The sequence below is a fragment of the Apium graveolens genome, chromosome 1 (genome assembly GCF_009905375.1).
Source record: "Apium graveolens cultivar Ventura chromosome 1, ASM990537v1, whole genome shotgun sequence".
Taxonomy (NCBI): domain Eukaryota; kingdom Viridiplantae; phylum Streptophyta; class Magnoliopsida; order Apiales; family Apiaceae; genus Apium; species Apium graveolens.
This window is the reverse complement of record NC_133647.1, coordinates 151,039,532-151,057,830: the sequence shown is the minus strand read 5'-3', so window position 1 is coordinate 151,057,830 and position 18,299 is coordinate 151,039,532. Positions and strand designations below refer to the sequence as shown.

General features: G+C 36.6%; 1 protein-coding gene across 2 annotated transcripts; it reads left to right on the top strand.

Moving 5' to 3' along the window:
* Window positions 1-13,169: 13,169 nt before the first annotated feature.
* Window positions 13,170-18,215, top strand: LOC141668234 (phosphatidylinositol/phosphatidylcholine transfer protein SFH3-like). Of its 2 annotated transcripts, none has more exons than XM_074475025.1 (14): window positions 13,170-13,335; window positions 13,882-14,034; window positions 14,344-14,605; window positions 14,714-14,813; window positions 14,916-15,182; window positions 15,375-15,452; window positions 15,544-15,645; window positions 15,724-15,773; window positions 16,110-16,209; window positions 16,315-16,407; window positions 16,516-16,614; window positions 16,956-17,081; window positions 17,557-17,874; window positions 17,957-18,215. In XM_074475025.1, exons 2-14 carry the CDS (start codon window positions 14,001-14,003, stop codon window positions 18,041-18,043), a joined length of 1,716 nt encoding a protein of 571 aa, XP_074331126.1. In that variant the 5' UTR covers window positions 13,170-13,335; window positions 13,882-14,000; the 3' UTR covers window positions 18,044-18,215. The 2 variants fall into 2 exon arrangements, with proteins under 2 accessions (XP_074331126.1, XP_074331118.1); XM_074475017.1 differs by having other exon boundaries at window positions 13,172-13,335; window positions 16,501-16,614; window positions 17,957-18,209.
* Window positions 18,216-18,299: the final 84 nt, after the last annotated feature.

Here is an 18,299-nt window from a genome sequence, read left to right as displayed (position 1 = left end):
AGTGTACCAAGTCAAGGACTCCAATTTAAAATTTCTAAGGTCTCTACCAAAGGAATGGAAGCCTATGACTGTTTCTCTAAGAAATTCTCAAGATTATAAGGACTTCACACTTGAAAGATTATATGGGATTTTGAAGACTTATGAACTTGAGATGGAGCAAGATGAGCTGTTGGAAAAGGGAAAGAGAAAAGGAGGATCAGTTGCACTTGTAGCTGACAGTGAAAAAGTTGAAGCCAGAAATGAGGAAAAGACAATGCCAAGTCTCAAAATTGGCACAAGCAAATCAGAATCAAGCAAGGGTAAAGAGCAAGTTGCTGAGGATGAAGACAATTCCAGTCAGGATGAATCTGATGATATTGATGAACATCTGGCCTTTCTGTCCAGGAGGTTTGCAAAGATGAAGTTCAGGAAAAACACAAAATTCACGAAGCCAAACAAGAACATGGTGGACAAATCAAAGTTCAAATGTTACAACTGTGGCATTAGTGGACACTTTGCAAGTGAGTGTAGGAAGCCAAATTCTGATAAAAAGAAATTTGAGCAAGTTGATTACAAAAGGAAGTATTTTGATTTGCTCAAACAAAAGGAAAGAGCTTTTCTCACTCAAGATGATTGGGCAGCAGATGGGGTAAATGAAGATGATGATGTGGAATATGTCAACCTAGCCCTGATGGCTAATTCTGATGAAAATGAAACTAGTTCATCAAGCAACCAGGTAATTACTACTGATCTCTCTCAGCTTTCTAAACATGAATGCAATGAAGCCATAAATGATATGTCCAATGAATTATATCATTTGCGTGTTTCTCTTAAATCACTAGCTAAAGAAAACACTAGGATCAAAGAAAATAATGTGTTTTTAAGTGATAGGAATGCTGTGTTAGAGAGTCAGGTAATTGAGCTTGAAAAGATTAAACTTAAATGCTTGACTGTTAAGAGTGAACTAGAAGAAGCTGTTAAGAAAGTAGAAATTCTTTCTAAACAGTTAGAAAGTGAGCAAGAGGTAATCAAGGCCTGGAAAACATCTAGGGATGTTGGTGTTCAAATTGCCAAGGTTCAGGGAATTGAATCATTCTGTGAGGATGCCTGGAAGAAAAACAAAAAGAAGTTAGAATTAATTGATGGATTGTCAACAGATATGGAATCAACGGATGATGAAAGTTATCCGTTGAAGGAAGAAAAGGAGCATCCGTTGAAGGCTCATCAATTAAAACAGGCAAGTTCTTTTAAAAATAAAAAGAATGATTCAACTCTCAAGAACTTTGTCAAAGAAGGAGCTAGCACATCCAGAGATGTCAGTAAGGTGAATATAGGACACATGACTTTAGATCAGTTGAAAGATAGGCTTAAGTTGGTTGAGGATAAGAAGGAAACTAAAAGAAAATCTAAAAGAAATGGGAAGGTAGAGATTAATAAACATAACAATTACACACCTGATAGGTATGCTCCTAGAAAAAGCTGTGTACATTGTAAAAGTGTTAATCACCTATCTGATAATTGCAAATCTGTTAAAAATGCTCCCATGCCTTCAAATCCCTCCATGCCTAACATGTCTATGTCACCTCTGCATGCTATGCCTGTTATGTCTCACCAGAATCCCCATGCACATTTTGCAAACATGCCATACATTAACAATCCTTACTTTACTGCATTTAGTATGCCTCAAATGCCATACAATATGCCTATGTGGAATAACATGTTTGCACAACCTATGCCTTATCAAATTCAATCAAATGTGTTAAATGATTCTGTGACTAACCCTACACTTCAACCAACCACATCTGAGACCAAGGTTGACCCAAAGTTACCTAAGTCAAAAGATGCAGGAGGAATGAAGTCTAGGAAAAAGACTAACAAGGCTGGACCCAAGGAAACTTGGGTACCAAAATCAACTTGATTGATTTTGTTGTGTGCAGGGACAAAGAAGGAATCTATGGTACTTGGACAGTGGTTGTTCAAGACACATGACAGGAGATTTCACCCTGCTCACAGAGTTTAAGGAGAGAGCTGGCCCTAGCATAACCTTTGGAGATGACAGCAAAGGATTCACTATGGGATATGGCTTGATTTCAAAAGAAAATGTCATCATTGATGAAGTTGCATTGGTTGATGGTCTCAAACACAATTTATTGAGCATCAGTCAACTATGTGACAGAGGGAATACTGTTTCCTTCAATTCTGAAGCCTGTATTGTCACAAGTAAAAAGGACAATAAAGTGGTTCTAACTGGAGTTAGAAAAGGGAATGTGTACTTAGCTGATTTCAACTCTACAGATGCAGAATCCATTACTTGTCTTCTCAGCAAAGCAAGTCCAGTTGAAAGTTGGCTATGGCACAAGAAGTTGTCCCATTTGAATTTCAAGACAATGAATGATCTAGTCAAAAAGGACTTAGTTAGAGGAATGCCTCTAGTGGAATTCACAAGGGATGGACTGTGTGATGCTTGTCAGAAAGGAAAGCAAAAGAAAGTATCATTCAGTAAGAAGCTTGAATCTGCAATTGATGAACCACTACAACTTCTACACATGGATCTTTTTGGACCAGTCAATGTATTGTCAATTTCAAGGAAAAGATACTGCCTAGTGATTGTAGATGATTTCTCAAAGTTTTCATGGGTTTATTTTCTTGGATCAAAGGATGAAGCTAGTGAAATCATCATCAATCATATCAAGCAAGTCAACAATCATCCTGATTTCAAAGTAAGGAATATTAGGAGTGACAATGGAACTGAGTTCAAGAATTCAACCATGAAGATGTTCTGTGAAGAAAATGGGATCATGCATGAGTTCTCAGCTCCAAGAACTCCACAACAAAATGGTGTGGTGGAAAGGAAGAACAGATCACTAATTGAAGCTGCAAGGACAATGCTTGAGGAGTCAAAACTCCCAACTTATTTTTGGGCTGAGGTTGTTAACTGTGCATGTTACACTCAGAATATTTCTATAATCAATCAAGCAAAATGCATGACTCCCTATCAATTATTCAAGAGAAGAAAACCAACTTTAAACTTTCTACATGTCTTTGGTTGCAAATGTTACATCTTAAGGAATCAATCTGATCACAAAGGAAAGTTTGATGCAAAGGCTGATGAAGGAATATTTGTTGGTTATTCTGCTGGAAAATCATATAGGGTCTACAATCTAAGAACCAACATTGTCATGGAATCTGTACATGTTGTGTTTGATGATAAAAAGATTGATGGACTAACAGATGAGGGACATCATGAAGGACTCAAATTTGACAATATTGAGATATATTGTGATGATAATGAAGATGAGAATGATGAAGAAGGCATCTCAAGAAGAAACCAGAGTCTGCCTTTGGATAATGCACAGAATGCTGCATCCGTTGAAAGTCATAATTCAGCTTCCGTTGAAAGAAGCAATGCAGCATCCGTTGAAAGACAAAGTGCATCATCCGTTGAAGTTCATAACGAAGCATCCGTTGATCATAGTCTGTCAACGGATAATCAATTCACCTCATCAGTTGATAGAACTCCCAATTCCTTTCAAAGGATCAGCAACTCAGGGGGAGTTTCAACAAATCAACATTCTATCTCACATCATGACAATACTGAGGCAACCTCATCAAGGGCTAATCTACCACCTCAAAGGAAATGGACCAAGAATCACCCTTTTTGAACTGATCATTGGTGATGCTACATCTAAAGTACAAACTAGAAGGGCTACTCAAGATGAATGTCTGTATAGTAGCTTTCTATCACAGGAGGAACCTAAGCGAGTGGAAGAAGCTCTTTTGGATCCAGATTGGATTTTAGCAATACAAGAGGAGCTAAACCAATTTGAGAGGAACAAAGTGTGGAAGCTGGTACCCAAGCCAAAGAACAAGAGTTCTATTGACACAAAATGGGTATTCAGAAACAAGATAGATGAAAATGGCATTGTCATAAGGAATAAAGCCAGATTGGTTGCCAAAGGCTATTCTCAACAAGAGGGAATAGATTTTGATGAAACATTTGCTCCAGTTGCAAGACTTGAAGCCATCAGAATCTTTCTAGCCTATGCAGCTAATGCCAATTTCAAAGTCTATCAGATGGATGTCAAGAGTGCATTTCTAAATGGGGAATTGGAGGAAGAAGTTTATGTAAGCCAACCTCCAGGTTTTGAAGATCCAAATTTTCCAGACCATGTGTATTATTTGTTGAAAGCACTCTATGGACTAAAGCAAGCACCTAGAGCCTGGTATGAGACTTTATCAAAGTTCCTTCTAGATAATCACTTCACAAGAGGTACTGTTGACAAAACTCTCTTCTTTAGAAATGTTAATGGCTCTAAGATACTTGTACAAATTTATGTAGATGATATTATATTTGGATCTACAGATGATAAACTTTGTAAAAAGTTTGCTAAATTAATGCAAAGTAAATATGAAATGAGCATGATGGGAGAGCTAACTTACTTTCTTGGTTTACAAGTTAAACAAGTTAGTGGTGGAATTTTCATTAGTCAAACTAAATATATTTATGATCTTTTAAAGAAGTTTGACTTAATGGATTGTTCACCTGCAAAAACTCTCATGGCCACTGCCACCAAGCTTGAATTAAACAAGGCTAAAAAGTCTGTGGATATTACAAGTTATAGAGGCATGGTTGGCTCACTTTTATATTTAACTGCCAGTAGACCTGATATTATGTTTTCTACATGTCTCTGTGCTAGATTTCAAGCTGACCCTAAAGAATCTCACTTAGTGGCTATTAAAAGAATTTTCAGATATCTCAAGGGGACTCCAAATCTAGGAATTTGGTACCCTAGAGAGTCTGGTTTTGATCTAATTGGCTACTCAGATGCAGATTATGCAGGTTGCAAAATAGACAGGAAAAGCACAACAGGCACCTGTCAATTTCTAGGAAACAAGCTTGTATCATGGTTCAGCAAGAAGCAGAATTCTGTTTCCACATCAACAGCTGAAGCTGAATACATTGCAGCTGGTAGTTGCTGTGCACAAATACTGTGGATGAGGAACCAGTTATTTGACTATGGTATAACTGTTGACAAAATTCCAATATTTTGTGACAACACAAGTGCCATTGCCATTACTGAAAATCCAGTGCAGCACTCAAGAACCAAGCACATTGATATCAAGTACCACTTCATTAGGGAACATGTGATGAAAGGTACAGTGGAACTTCATTTTGTTCCAAGTGAAAAGCAGATTGCAGACATATTTACCAAGCCACTTGATGAATCAACATTCACAAGATTAGTAAGTGAGTTAGGTATGCTTAACTATTCATAATCTATGTCATCTATGTAATTTGTCTTGTAGCCTGAAATGAATTTGCTGCAAGAAAAAGTTGGCTTTAATCAAGACTTATCCTATCAACGGATATTCCCTATCCATTGAAAGCCAAAATTGTTCTATCAACGGATATTCATTATCCGTTGAAAGACAAATACATTTCTGGTAATTTTATCCTTCAACGGACAAAATAGTGTTGTTCATCAACGGATAACTATATACCTTATCCGCTGATGTGTCACGTCAGTGAGTCACAGCCGTTGATTCTTTTACTCAACCGTTGATACAGATATACAGTGTTGTATGTATTTGTATTTACGGTAGTTTTCAGAATTTCTACAGTTTCATTTATTCCTGAACGACTATCACTTACTTAAAAGTATCATTTAATTATTTTATTTGTGTTTCAATTCAAGAAAGTATAAAAGCCCAATTGAATTCTTATTTTCACTTTACGCTTTCTTGCAATTATCATTCTCTTTCTCTCTCAATTCTCAAGTTTTTCTCTGCAACCTCTACTCACAACAATGGCACCAGTAGTCAAAATTATGTCTCAAACAGGATTTGTTTATGAAAAGAATAATTTCATAGTCTTGGTTGAAAAGAATGAAGCCCATTCTGATTATCACAAGATGATGGACTTCATCAAGAACTGCAAACTGAGCTATGCAATGCTGGAAGCCCCAACCATCTACTGTGAAGTGATTGAGGAGATTTGGACAACTGCAGAGTTCAACTCCACAGATATGACTATTGCCTTCTCTCTCAAAGGTAAGGACTATTGCATTAATTGTGATGATATACAATCTTGCTTTAAGTTGCCTGAGAATAATGCCATGACACCACATAATGATAAAGATGTCTCTGCAATGCTAGATTCCATAGGCTATGCTTTTGATTCTGCTAGTTTAGGTAGTATTAGAAGGAAAGGCCTTAGGAAAGAATGGAGTTTTCTTGGAGATGCCTTTATTAAGGTTTTCTCTGGGAAGATTAGCAATTTTGATGCTATCACTTCATCTCTTGTTAATATGCTCTATATGCTAGTTTCTGATAGGTACTTTAATTTTAGCAACTGTGTTATGCTAGAATTAGGTTCCAGATTAGGCAACAAAGCTAATAGACCACATAACATCTACTTTGCTAGATTCTTTATGTTATTGGCTAACCATATTGCTGAAGGTTTGGTTATATCCAATGAGAATAATAAACTCAAATGCTGGGCACAAGAGAAAAGGGTCCTTGCAGACCTTTTGAGAATGAACCTCAACAGCCAGGTGCCATTGGTATACTTGCCAATCATGAATGCACCACAGGTAAGTGAGGTAAATGTTTCTATAACTCCTACTATTTCCAACCCCAATGTTTCTTTGCCTTCTAGTGTGGGTATGGAACCTGTGTCATTGTCCAAACAGGCTCCTACCAAAGCCACCAAATCTAAAGTTTCCAAAGTCAAGTCAAAAAAACCTACCTCTGTTGTTTCTCAAAAGACAACAGTTGTAACAACTACCATAAACCCTGAAGGGAGTGAACAGGGTGTGAGTGGTGAGGGGAGGGGTGAACATCAAAAAGCCCCCCAGGATAAGGTGGGAGAGGTGAGTGGTACCCAAACCAGCCAAGCCACAGTCTCTCAAAAGACTGTAGTGGTTCAAAAGGAGTCCAGCACATCCCTAGTTGTATCCTCCCAAAAGGATGCAACTATTGAAAATAGTCCCCAACCAGGGACACAGAACAAAAGAGGGAGGGACACTGAAGCTACACATTCACCAATTCAAGCCTTTTCAAGGAAGAAGAAGGCCAAAACCCTAGTTTCGACACAAGGGACACACACAGCACAGATACATCCACCAGTATTTGTGCCTTCTCAAATTCAGCTTGATGTGATTCCAGCAAATGTGGAATCACAGCCCCATTCTCTCAATATAGAAACACACCATTCCTCAAACTCTCCAACACCCTCTCTGGATGTGGATATGATATTCACATCAATTCCTGATTCTCCCTCATTAAAACTCAGGGAGGAGCCCCACTCAAAACCTGGTGATCATCATCTTTTAGATGATCTGTTGGATCATCAGCCAATTCTTTCAGATGTAGTTGCAAAATCTGTGTCACCACACTTAAAATCAATCCACACAGATTCAACAATTATATCACTTTCTATCTCTACATCATTTCCTTCTTCAACGGATATCTCTCATCCGTTGACAAGTGGTTGTTCTTCAACGGATAAGCTTAACAGCAGTTATCCGTTGATACCATCAGTTTCTACTTCAACGGATACTCCCTATCCGTTGATGGCCTCTACACACTTAACCGAAACAACTCCAACTGTAGAGGACATGGCAACTGTACAATCACTTTTAAGCTTGAGGGAAGGGAGTGATTTTTTGAGTGAGAGGCTGGGTTGCTCCCAGGCAAAAGGAGAGGTTGAGAGTCACCAAATGCATGCTATTTCTTCCGGCATGGCAAAAGTAAGTGAGAGGAGTGCCACCTTAGAAGGTGAAGGTGAGGGTGTGAGGGTGTGTGTGAGCCAGGGGGAGCCCCTGATGCAAGAACAGAGAGAAATTGAGAGAAAGGCAGGTACAGAAGCTATAAGGGTGGATCCAGCCATTGCTAGTGAGTTAATGAAAGTGGATGATGCAGATAAGGAAAGACAATTTCAGCAACACTACAAAGCTGTAATTGATAACATTTCCTTGGATGCTGACATTTTTACTTACCCTGTTTCAGCCTATCAATTATTGGCTGCACAGGGCAATGTGGAGGCAGAACAGACACTACACATTGTACACACTTCAGAATCTCTTCTCAGAGACAAAGCTGCTGTCAACAGGCTGCCTTCTCAAGCTGGTGAGCCATCTGAAGAATTTGGAGTAAATTCTAATGATGATGACTCTAATTCTTTGAATGAGAGCATGAACTTAGGGGGAGTAGCAGGACCAAGTTCTGTTCCTAATCTTCCTGCATGGGCATGGGCAAAACCATCAACACCAGGAGAGTTTGGTGTCACTTTGGTCAAACAAGTCATGACAATTCAGCAGGCCATTCAGGAGACTCAGGATGCTGGTACCAAGGCAATTCTTCAAGCTCATCTGGAATCTCTGCATCTCTTGCAGTTGCAGTATTACCAGCAAAATCTAAGTGTGGATAAGCTCAAGCTGGACATTGCTGATCTGAAATCCTATAATGCTGAGAAATTGGATTCAGTTATACCCTATGGTACTATGCAAGATTTGTTGGGGAGACTGAGGAAGGCATCTGATGCTGACAAGAGGCTGGCCAGATTGGAAGATAGGGTTCAAATCATTGAAGACTTTATGGTCACCATTCTTCAGAATCAACAAACTCAAACAAATCTACTCATGCAGCTGGCACAAGCACAAGGCTTGACCCCTACCCTTGATGATAACAAAAAGGGGGAGAATAAAGGGGAAGGGGAAGGAGAGCCATCTACAACAGTTCAGATTTCTCAAGTGCTAGTTCCTGTCATCACAACTTCTCCACCAATTCAAGTCAAAGGAAAGCTAGATGGAATTGATCTAATCCAGATAGCAGCAGCTGAAGTCAAAGAGCAAAGGAAGAAGATTGATGAAAAGATGTAACTAATATTTGGTTCTACAACTTCTCAATCACAATCTGTGAAGCATAGCACAAAAGTGGAATCAATTATTATGGAACTCAAGCCAGTAGGGAGGCATAAGGATGGAGAAACTTCTTCCAAAGATCTGCAACCTATGGTTCTCAAGCCCAACAACATATCCAATAAGGACTCTACAAAGAATCCTCTAAAAGAGGTGGATTTTCCTCTTCCAAAAGCTGATGAGGACATGCTTTTAGGTAGAAGTATTGCATATCTCAAAGAGACCATGGATGAGGCTGTAAGGAGAAACATGGCTATTATCTTCAGAGAGGGAAAGAGCATATGTGTGATGCAAGGACATCCCAAATTCTCAATAGCCAAGAGGGAAGAAACCAAAAGGTTGAAGGAAGAAGCCAAACAGCTAAAGGCTGACAAAAGAGCACAAGCAAAGCTTGAAAAATAGCTAAAATCAAGTCAGGCTGAAGAACAGAAAGAAATTGAAGACAAAGGTGAAGATGAAGCTATGGGGGACATGGATGGTACTGAGATGGAGGAAAGAAGTAAGGAAGAATGGCAGAAAGGGAAAAGAAAGAAGGTCAATGCAAAGAGAAAGAAGGTAGATAAGACTGAAGAAACCCAATCAATATCAAAACGACTACCCTCTATTCCTGAACCCATTGTACCTGACCCCTTCATGAACATTCATGGTGAAACAATCATTCCCAAGGAGGAACCAATTGATTGGGACACCATCAAATTGCCCACCTTCCTAACCTCTTCTCCACCATCAAAGAAGCAGAAAAGAAGAATCAAATCAACACCCTCTAAAGCCTCAATCAAATTCATACAGAAGCCTAAGCCTAAACCTCAAACCTCTAAAGATGATTATGTTCACATCTGTGACATAAAAGAATTTTCAGACATTGAACTCTATCTGGATGAGCTGGAGGATGTAAGGGGAATAGCTGCCTACAGACAGCTACCAGAAAGACTAGTGTTCAAATACAAAGGAGCTGGGGAAAGAACATGGCCTCTTCACAGAATTCTGAATGAAGGCTGCTCTACCTTGATTAGAGTCTACTCAACCATACATAAGGATTATGGCTTTACCAGAACTGCCAGGACTGAGATTCTCAACAAGATTGCCAATATAAGGAAAACTTGGAGGGAGCCCAATGCCTTGCCTAGAACTTTACTCATTCAAGAGAGAGGTATTACAATTTACAAATCACCTCATTGGTTGATGGAGTTCAGAGACAACAAAGGAGTCAGAAGATTTTTCAGAATTGAAGATCAGCTAAAGATTGCCAGTAATGAAACTCTCAAGGATATGCAATCTAAGTTAGATATCAATGAAGAAGATGAAGCTGAATTCTACAGACAACTTCAACTTCAAATAGAGGAAAATGACAGGAGGCTAGGAAAGAAAACCAGGGATCAAAGGAAAAGAAAGTAATTTGCTCAGGCTAAAGGAGCACCCTTGGAAACAATGTATTTCTTCAATTTCATCTCAGCATATACACTTTTGCAGCACTTTTGAATTTCTGCTTTGTTACAGTTTATATATTTGTTAAGTGTTTTGTTATCATCAAGCTAAACCCAAATTTATGCCTACAGTTCTAGTAGACATAAATAGGGGGAGATTGTTAGGAATATGTGTATTAGTTTGATGATAAGTTCAGCAAAACACTTAAGTAGAAATCTAGTGTTTGTAGCCTCAACGGATAAGACCATCTTGGCTATCCGTTGAAGGAGTAGTCTTACTTAGCAATAAGTTTGGTATTGTAGCACATCTCACTCTCTGGTTTCAAGCTGTAATTCTTAGATGTTGTTAGGAGATAATCAGTCATGTTGACTACTAATGGATGTACAAATAGGAGGGCTAATTGTAAATATTTCATGCCTTGTAATTTTGTATAAGTGAAGAAGTGTCAACGGATATTGAAAACCTTCAACGGATGAGAAACAAAGCTTCAACGGATGTCTCTAACGCTTCAACGGATAAAGCTTCAACTGCTAGAGCATCAACGGATAAAGCCATCAACGGATGAAAGCTTCAACGGATGCACTGCTAGAGCATCAACGGATAAAGCCATCAACGGATGAAAGCTTCAACGGATGCACTGCTAGAGCATCAACGGATAAAGCCATCAACGGATGAAAGCTTCAACGGATGCTCAGTCTCATAGCAGTTGATAGTGACAGTTAACAAAGCTGACAGAGGCACATGGATTGACAGAGATGTGGTAGCCTATTTCAGGAACAGCAGAAAAAGCAGCCGTTTTTAGTCTGGTTCAAAATGGAAAGTCAACAGATAATTCCATATTACACTGGATAAAAATGGAACAGAAACAAGTGGAGAACTATTGTCTTATTGTACTTTATCTTTGTCTTCACTTGTAAACTTGGTGTTATATAAACCAAGTAGTAGCTAGTAATTAGATATGAATTTTTCCTGAGCTGTTTAGAAATATCAAGAGAGAAAATCATCTAGTTTGTACTAGGAAGCAGCTGTGATTTAGTTTTGAATCACAGATTTCCAGAAACAACACATCTCTGGTGGAACAACAAATCCACCAGAAAAGTTTTTAAGTTCTTTGTGTTCATTACATTTGTGTTTGAATATATATTTGTCTGCATCAGCTCCAAGCAATTCACACACATTTGATCACTCAAACACTTAGTCTTACAAACTGCTCAAAACTTGAAAAGTTTTGAGATTTACATTCAACCCCCTTCTGTAAATCTCATTGTTAGTCCACTGGGAATAACAATTTACAAACGTGCCCATGTTGTCGAAATCAATTTTTGCGGAAATAAAGCTTGACATTCGTCTACTTTTCCCATTATCAACAGCAGCCCATTTTTTTTTCAACATTGTATTTGCCTGTTATGATTGAAAAAGTTGTGCGTATTTAGTTCTAATTAATAAAAATTTTATTAAAGTATACAATGTAGAAGCCTCACAATCTTATTAAAGTAGAACCAATTCAATTAAACCATATCAATATAATTCTTATTAAAGCAGAAGCCTTGCAATCTTATTATAGCAGAGATTTCAGAAACAATGTAAAGATAGTCATATAACTTAAGAATTTAAAATTGCAATTCTATAATTTCAATGTACTGATCCAATTAGTTGTGTATATTGATCTAATAAACTAAAAGAATACTAATATTGTGAAAGAATTGAAGTCATGTAAACAACTCATAAATCAATTAATCGGAATTACCTCCATGCCCGTGCTTCGTTGTCGTACCGGAGTTGTAGATTGATCCGGTTCTGTTATGTAAAAAGTATCAAATTAAGGAAGGGGACCGGTTAGGTTTCTAAACCCTTATGATATATTTCTAGGTGCTTATATAATATAATAAAGATTTATTATGATTCACTTATATAACAATAAATAAATATAATAGTTTATTTAAGTCACCAATATTTAATAAATTATAATAAAATACATAGTTTTATTTTTTAAAAACTTTTATATAACCGAGACTCAGTCTTTTCACTATATATAAAGTACTAACCGGTTAAAATACATAATTTTAATTTTCAAAAACATTTATATAATTGAGACTGAACCTTTTCATTATATATTTAAAATGTTAAATTTCATTTTTTTCATGAAAAGGTAAACAATATTTTTTATCCACTATATTTGTCGAAATATATTAACTATACGAGTTCAATTAACCATATTAGTTATCAATTTTGAAATACAGATAAATGTATGTTGAACGACCCGAGTCTGTTCATAACATAACTGTAATTGTTGTTTTGTTATAACGTAATCACAACTACGTTACGATTCGGAATCACAACTTCGTTACGATTCGTGAAAACTACATAATCTAAGTGTAAGGACACGACTCATGATTTGAACCCGTAAGATTTTTCTAGGTGAAAGTGATCTGATAAAAAAATATATAAATGAAACGAAATTATTTCCCATATTAAATTAATTTATTAATTTCTTCCGTGAAGCAGGTGCAATATTGTTAGTTAGTAATAAATGATATTAATAACTTACGTTACTTTCGAAATAAAAAACATGCACCAACCTAAAAGCAAATAAAAGTGAAATGCGTTTTTCACTGCAAAGAAGAAACAACTGACAACATAGTGGCCATTGTAGTTCACTTCCTTGGAAACACGTGTGGAACTTGAATGGATTTGCTAACAATTCGCTCAATTTTCCTGTAATTCTCTCTCACTAAAATCATACTGCATGTAAAATATGTAATATTTCAGCTAATTACCTGTTTTCTAATATTGTAAGACAAATGCTAGTGTTGTGTAGCCCTCGTCCATTTCTCCGTTCATATCTCTTCTCCTTCTTTCTGTCTAAATTTAGAGGATTGTTTGGCCAATTCCATTTTACTTTTCTTCTTTATTTTTTTTTATCAATTTTTATATGTTTATGATGCATTTATATCTATAATTCTGGTGATGCGTTGAAACTGATTGCCTCAAAGCCCTGCATCTATAACAGGTAAGATCATACAAAGTCTTGTTTTTTTTTTAATTTCTGTCATGCATGTTAATTTACATTATTTGTTAAATTAAATCTTTTTTTTTTAATTTCTTTTGGTTTGTGTGGCTAGAATCATGTGTTTCTGCAGAAGAAATTATGGTTTTGATTAATGTGTGAGATGCAATTACATTATGTAATTCTTTAGAATGTTCCTTGAAGCATTTGAGATGGGTAGTTTTTGGTTTTTCATCTTAAAATGTGGATTTTTGATGGCCACTTGTAATTAAAATTTGATTAAATATATGATGTCTGTAATGCTGAAGCTTGTTCTGCATTTAGACAAAGGCTAATGAAATTTCTGAATTCTTATGCTTTCGCATTTTGTTTTGTATAAGTTTTATCATTTCGTTATTTAGCAACTAGCACAGGATCTAACAAGTATAGGATGTATTATCTTAAAGATTATAGAAAGTTATGTTTATATGTGTTATGTAATTAGCTTCTTTGCAGATTTTCTTTTGTTTGCTTTGATAGTTTTATTTACAATTAGATGGTATCTTGCAGATGAAAATCGTAATGTTTGGTTTTATCCTTACTGCATCCCCTTGTACAAGGTGTAGGAACTCTGCAAGGGCAAAACTCGGGTGTGATCAAACTTGCAACTTGCAGTCTTGAGGGACATAATGTCTGAACCAGTTCAAAAGCCTCAAGTTACAAGTTAGTATTCATTCTATCAATTTACTCTTCCTCAACTCATATTATTTCTCTGAATTATGGAAAATCTACTAGAATCCAAAGTACTTTCTGGTTTTGTATTCCGCTTAACGTGTGGTATTGATCTCTAAAATAAAAGTAAAGATATTGTTTAGATATGGTAAATTAGTACAGATAGTTTAGACTACATTTTTCAAGATTATAAATCTTGTGAACTATTGATATGTTCTGGATTGTAGTGGTAAATGTACAGTAATCTAGTTTGTATGTTTTGCTTTGAGGAGATAATTTACATCTGCAATCGGAAAACAGGTCAGGAAAAGAATGACAATGAAACTAGTGAAGATGACAGGAAGGCGAGGCTTGCGTCTCTCAAGGAAATAGCAATTAGTGCATCTACTAAGTTTAGGGGTTCTTTCGCCAAGAAGGGAAGGAGAAACAGCAGAGTTGCGTCTATTGCGATTGTTGATGAGCATGACCCAGAGGAAGTGCAGTCAGTTGATGCATTTCGCCAAGCACTTATCTTGGAGGAATTGTTACCATCAAAACACGATGATTATCACATGATGCTAAGGTTGATTTTTATATTTATTGTGACACAATGATTGATTGTTCTGATACATTACGTTATCTATTTAAAAATTAAGATAATTGATGGGGTGAGAACTTTCATTGTATACAGGTTTTTGAGGGCCAGAAAATTTGACTTGGAGAAGACAAAGCAAATGTGGTCTGATATGCTCCAGTGGAGAAAGGAATTTGGTGCTGACACAATTACCGAGGTACGTATTCACTGCGCTTGATTGTTGGTGTATAATGGATCTTTTTTTTTTAAAAGCCTCTTGTATGCATCTGAAAACTCTGTTTATCAATGATTATGTTAGGATTTTGAATTCAAGGAAAAAGATGAGGTCATTCAACATTATCCTCAAGGACATCACGGTGTTGATAAGGATGGAAGGCCAGTTTATATCGAATTGCTGGGTAAAGTTGATGCTACCAAGATTCTGCAAGCCACAACCCTTGAGCGCTATCTTCAGTACCATGTACAGGAGTTTGAGAGGACCTTTATCGACAAGTTCCCAGCCTGTACTATTAGTGCAAAGAAGCAAATTGATCAGAGCACAACTATTCTTGATGTACAAGGAGTGGTATGTGAGAATTATCATACAAGAACCAATTATATGAAATAGAATCATTGTTTCAAAGTGGTTGCTTATGTCTTGGAAGTTATTAAAAAAAATTAAAGTTTTCTTTTAATGTGATCTCAACATAAAAAGGCATAATGCAGAGCTAGTATGCTATATAATACGAGTTCAGTAGTAACAAGATTGATGGTACAGGGATTGAAAAGCTTAAGCAAACAAGCCAGAGATCTTATTATGCGTATTCAGGCAGTCGATGGTAACAATTATCCTGAGGTACTCATTTTGGTTAATACCTGCCAATAGTTCCTAGGTCTATCGGTCTTGTACCGGGGCCAGTTTTTTACTCCCTTTTTGTTCACTGCAGACACTGTGCCGCATGTTCATCATTAATGCTGGCTCCGGATTTAGGCTTCTATGGAACACTATAAAATCATTTCTTGATCCAAAGACCACATCCAAGATTCATGCAAGTCTATATCATGTGCTTAATATATGTACTAATGTGGTAAGATCGTCTACTTAACCCTTCAGTTTGATTGACCAGGTTCTTGGAAACAAATATCAAAGCAAATTGCTCGAGATAATTGATGACAGGTACATGTTTTCTGTTCGACATACCTCCTGCAACTTCATATGTTCCAGTATTTGATAAAGTAATATGAATTTCTTAATATATAATAAGCGTATACACATATTGAATTCTATAATACAACTCTTTTAACTGTTTTTACTTCTCAATAATACAAGCGAGCGTAATGATGATTAGAATTTTATCAAATAATCTTGCATCATAGTACTGCTCTCTTTGGAAGAAGGAAAAATCTATATTTTGAAATGGTATACCATATATAATTTGCCAACAGTGAACCCATTGTCAACTTGTTCTTCTTTCGGTGCCTCACAAACTTCATTTTCCTGCATCTGTATCAGCCAGCTCCCCGAAATTTTGGGTGGTACGTGTACATGTGCAGATAAAGGTGGTTGTATGAATTCCGATAAGGGACCATGGCAAGATCCAGAAATAATAAAGGTTTCTCTATAGTTTCTGTTTGATCCAATTTTTTTATGTCTTATATGTCTTTCATATTTTTATAGTTATATATACTGAACTTATTTTCGTATTGTAATGAACAAGCTGGTACGTAGTGGCGCTCACAAGTGTAACGCTAAAGCTGCAAAGCCAGCTATTGATGAAAAAACATCTGAGGAAGATCAATCTAATCGAAAGGTATCTATCTTGCTGGAATATCGCTTTTCAGTTAACATACTTTTACTGCAGTTTCTCCTACAACTGGCATAATTTCTTTTTTCCTCATTGTAGAGTGTTTCTTTCCAGATAGAAACAGAAAAATCCACGAATTCAAAGGATCAAAGTGAACTACCACCGCCTTCTCCACAACCACGGCCCTCTACTGTCGATGAAGAAGCAACTCAAGTAATCCCCTCTTCATATGCGACTTTAGATCAAAATTAAGAACTTCTCTTTATTTTAGTATGTTTTATGATGCTCATGCTTAGGTAGGATACGAACTTGCTGTAAAAAAAAGAGAGGTAGGATTAGGACTTATAAAAACGAACCATTATAATTGTATTTTGTCAACTTAACGAGAACATTAATTTTGTAATATTCACAACATATTTTAGGCTTTTTATTTAGTGTGCAACATACAAAAGACTGCAATGTCATATTCGTAGTAACTGTTACCTTTTCTGTGAGGACAATTGCAAATATAATATCTTCTTCTCTACTATGATAGCATATATGTTCCTCTGCAGCCCAAGCAGTTAACCAGTAGACGTTCTAGCATACGTGAACGCAAGAATACCACACCCTCGGCTGATAATAAAGGCGGCGATTCAGGCTGGCAAAAAGTAAGGACCAATGACAAGATAGCCATACAGGTATACCAATTTTCTCTTGTTATTTGTTATGTCAAAAAGAAGTACTATTTTGGGCGGCAAAATATTCATCTATCTTATTTAGCTCACAATAATTTAAATAATATTCTTTCAGAAAAGTTGAAATATAATATTGAAAATACACTATTAGTCATAATAGAAGGGTTATCACAAATATCTCGGCCAAGGAAGCCTTTCAAGCTATGAATACCTCCAAAAATTATTGCTTTAACAGGAGTAAAATGTACTTAAAAACTGAGTATGATCTACAAGCAAATATAGGGAAGAAGAAAAAAGAAGCAAAATAATTACTTTACTCCAATCGCTACAAGTTAGGACTGAAAATTTATACTTCTCTATCAGACTTTATCGGAGGTTTATGAAGGCTGTTTAATGTTTCTCTATGAATTATATTTTCCTTCTTTCTCTATTCCTTCTGTAAGTGAAAATTCTCTGTTTCATTTGTGATCCTTTGAAGCCTGATAGAACGAGCAACCAGATTTTTACCGGGATGATGACGTTTGTTATGGGCATCGTAACTATGGTACGAATGACCCGCAACATGCCCCAAAGTCAACCCTCTATGAAAGTACAGAATCGCCTGATGATCGAAAATCAGTCAACTTCTGGAAAGTTCTCTGAAGAATCAATAGTAAAGCGGGTGAAAGAACTGGAAGAAAAACTCGCAGCTCTAAGTCGCAAACCAGCGAAAGTGGCTCCAGAGACGCAAAATTTACTAAATGCTGCAATATCTCGCATTGATAAATTAGAGCAAGAGCTTACAGATACCAAGAAGGTAGCAAATAGATGAAAATGCGTATTGCTTCTACTAATTTTTTTCTCTAATTTTTAAAACCTTCATCTTGGTACCTTTGCAGGCTCTGGAGGATTCTCATGCTCAGCAAGAAGAATTTCTAGCGTACCTCGAGAAGAAAAAGAAGAAAAAGAAATTTTTTGCTTTCTAGCATTAAGTCCAGTAATGTCAGTAGTAGTTTGTAGAATGTTGTAATTGTAAGCAACAGGTTTTTATAGTGCGAAAAAGTATGGCAAAATTTTTGATTCCCAACCAAATTTTACAAAGCTTTCATATAGGAAAAATACGTACTTGACCGCTGTTTTACAACTGTACGAAGTTTTCGACAAATTTTGACACCACTAAATTTTTTAGCCAAGCTGTAACATCAGGATCCCAGAGATTGATTATGAATGATATTCTTCTCA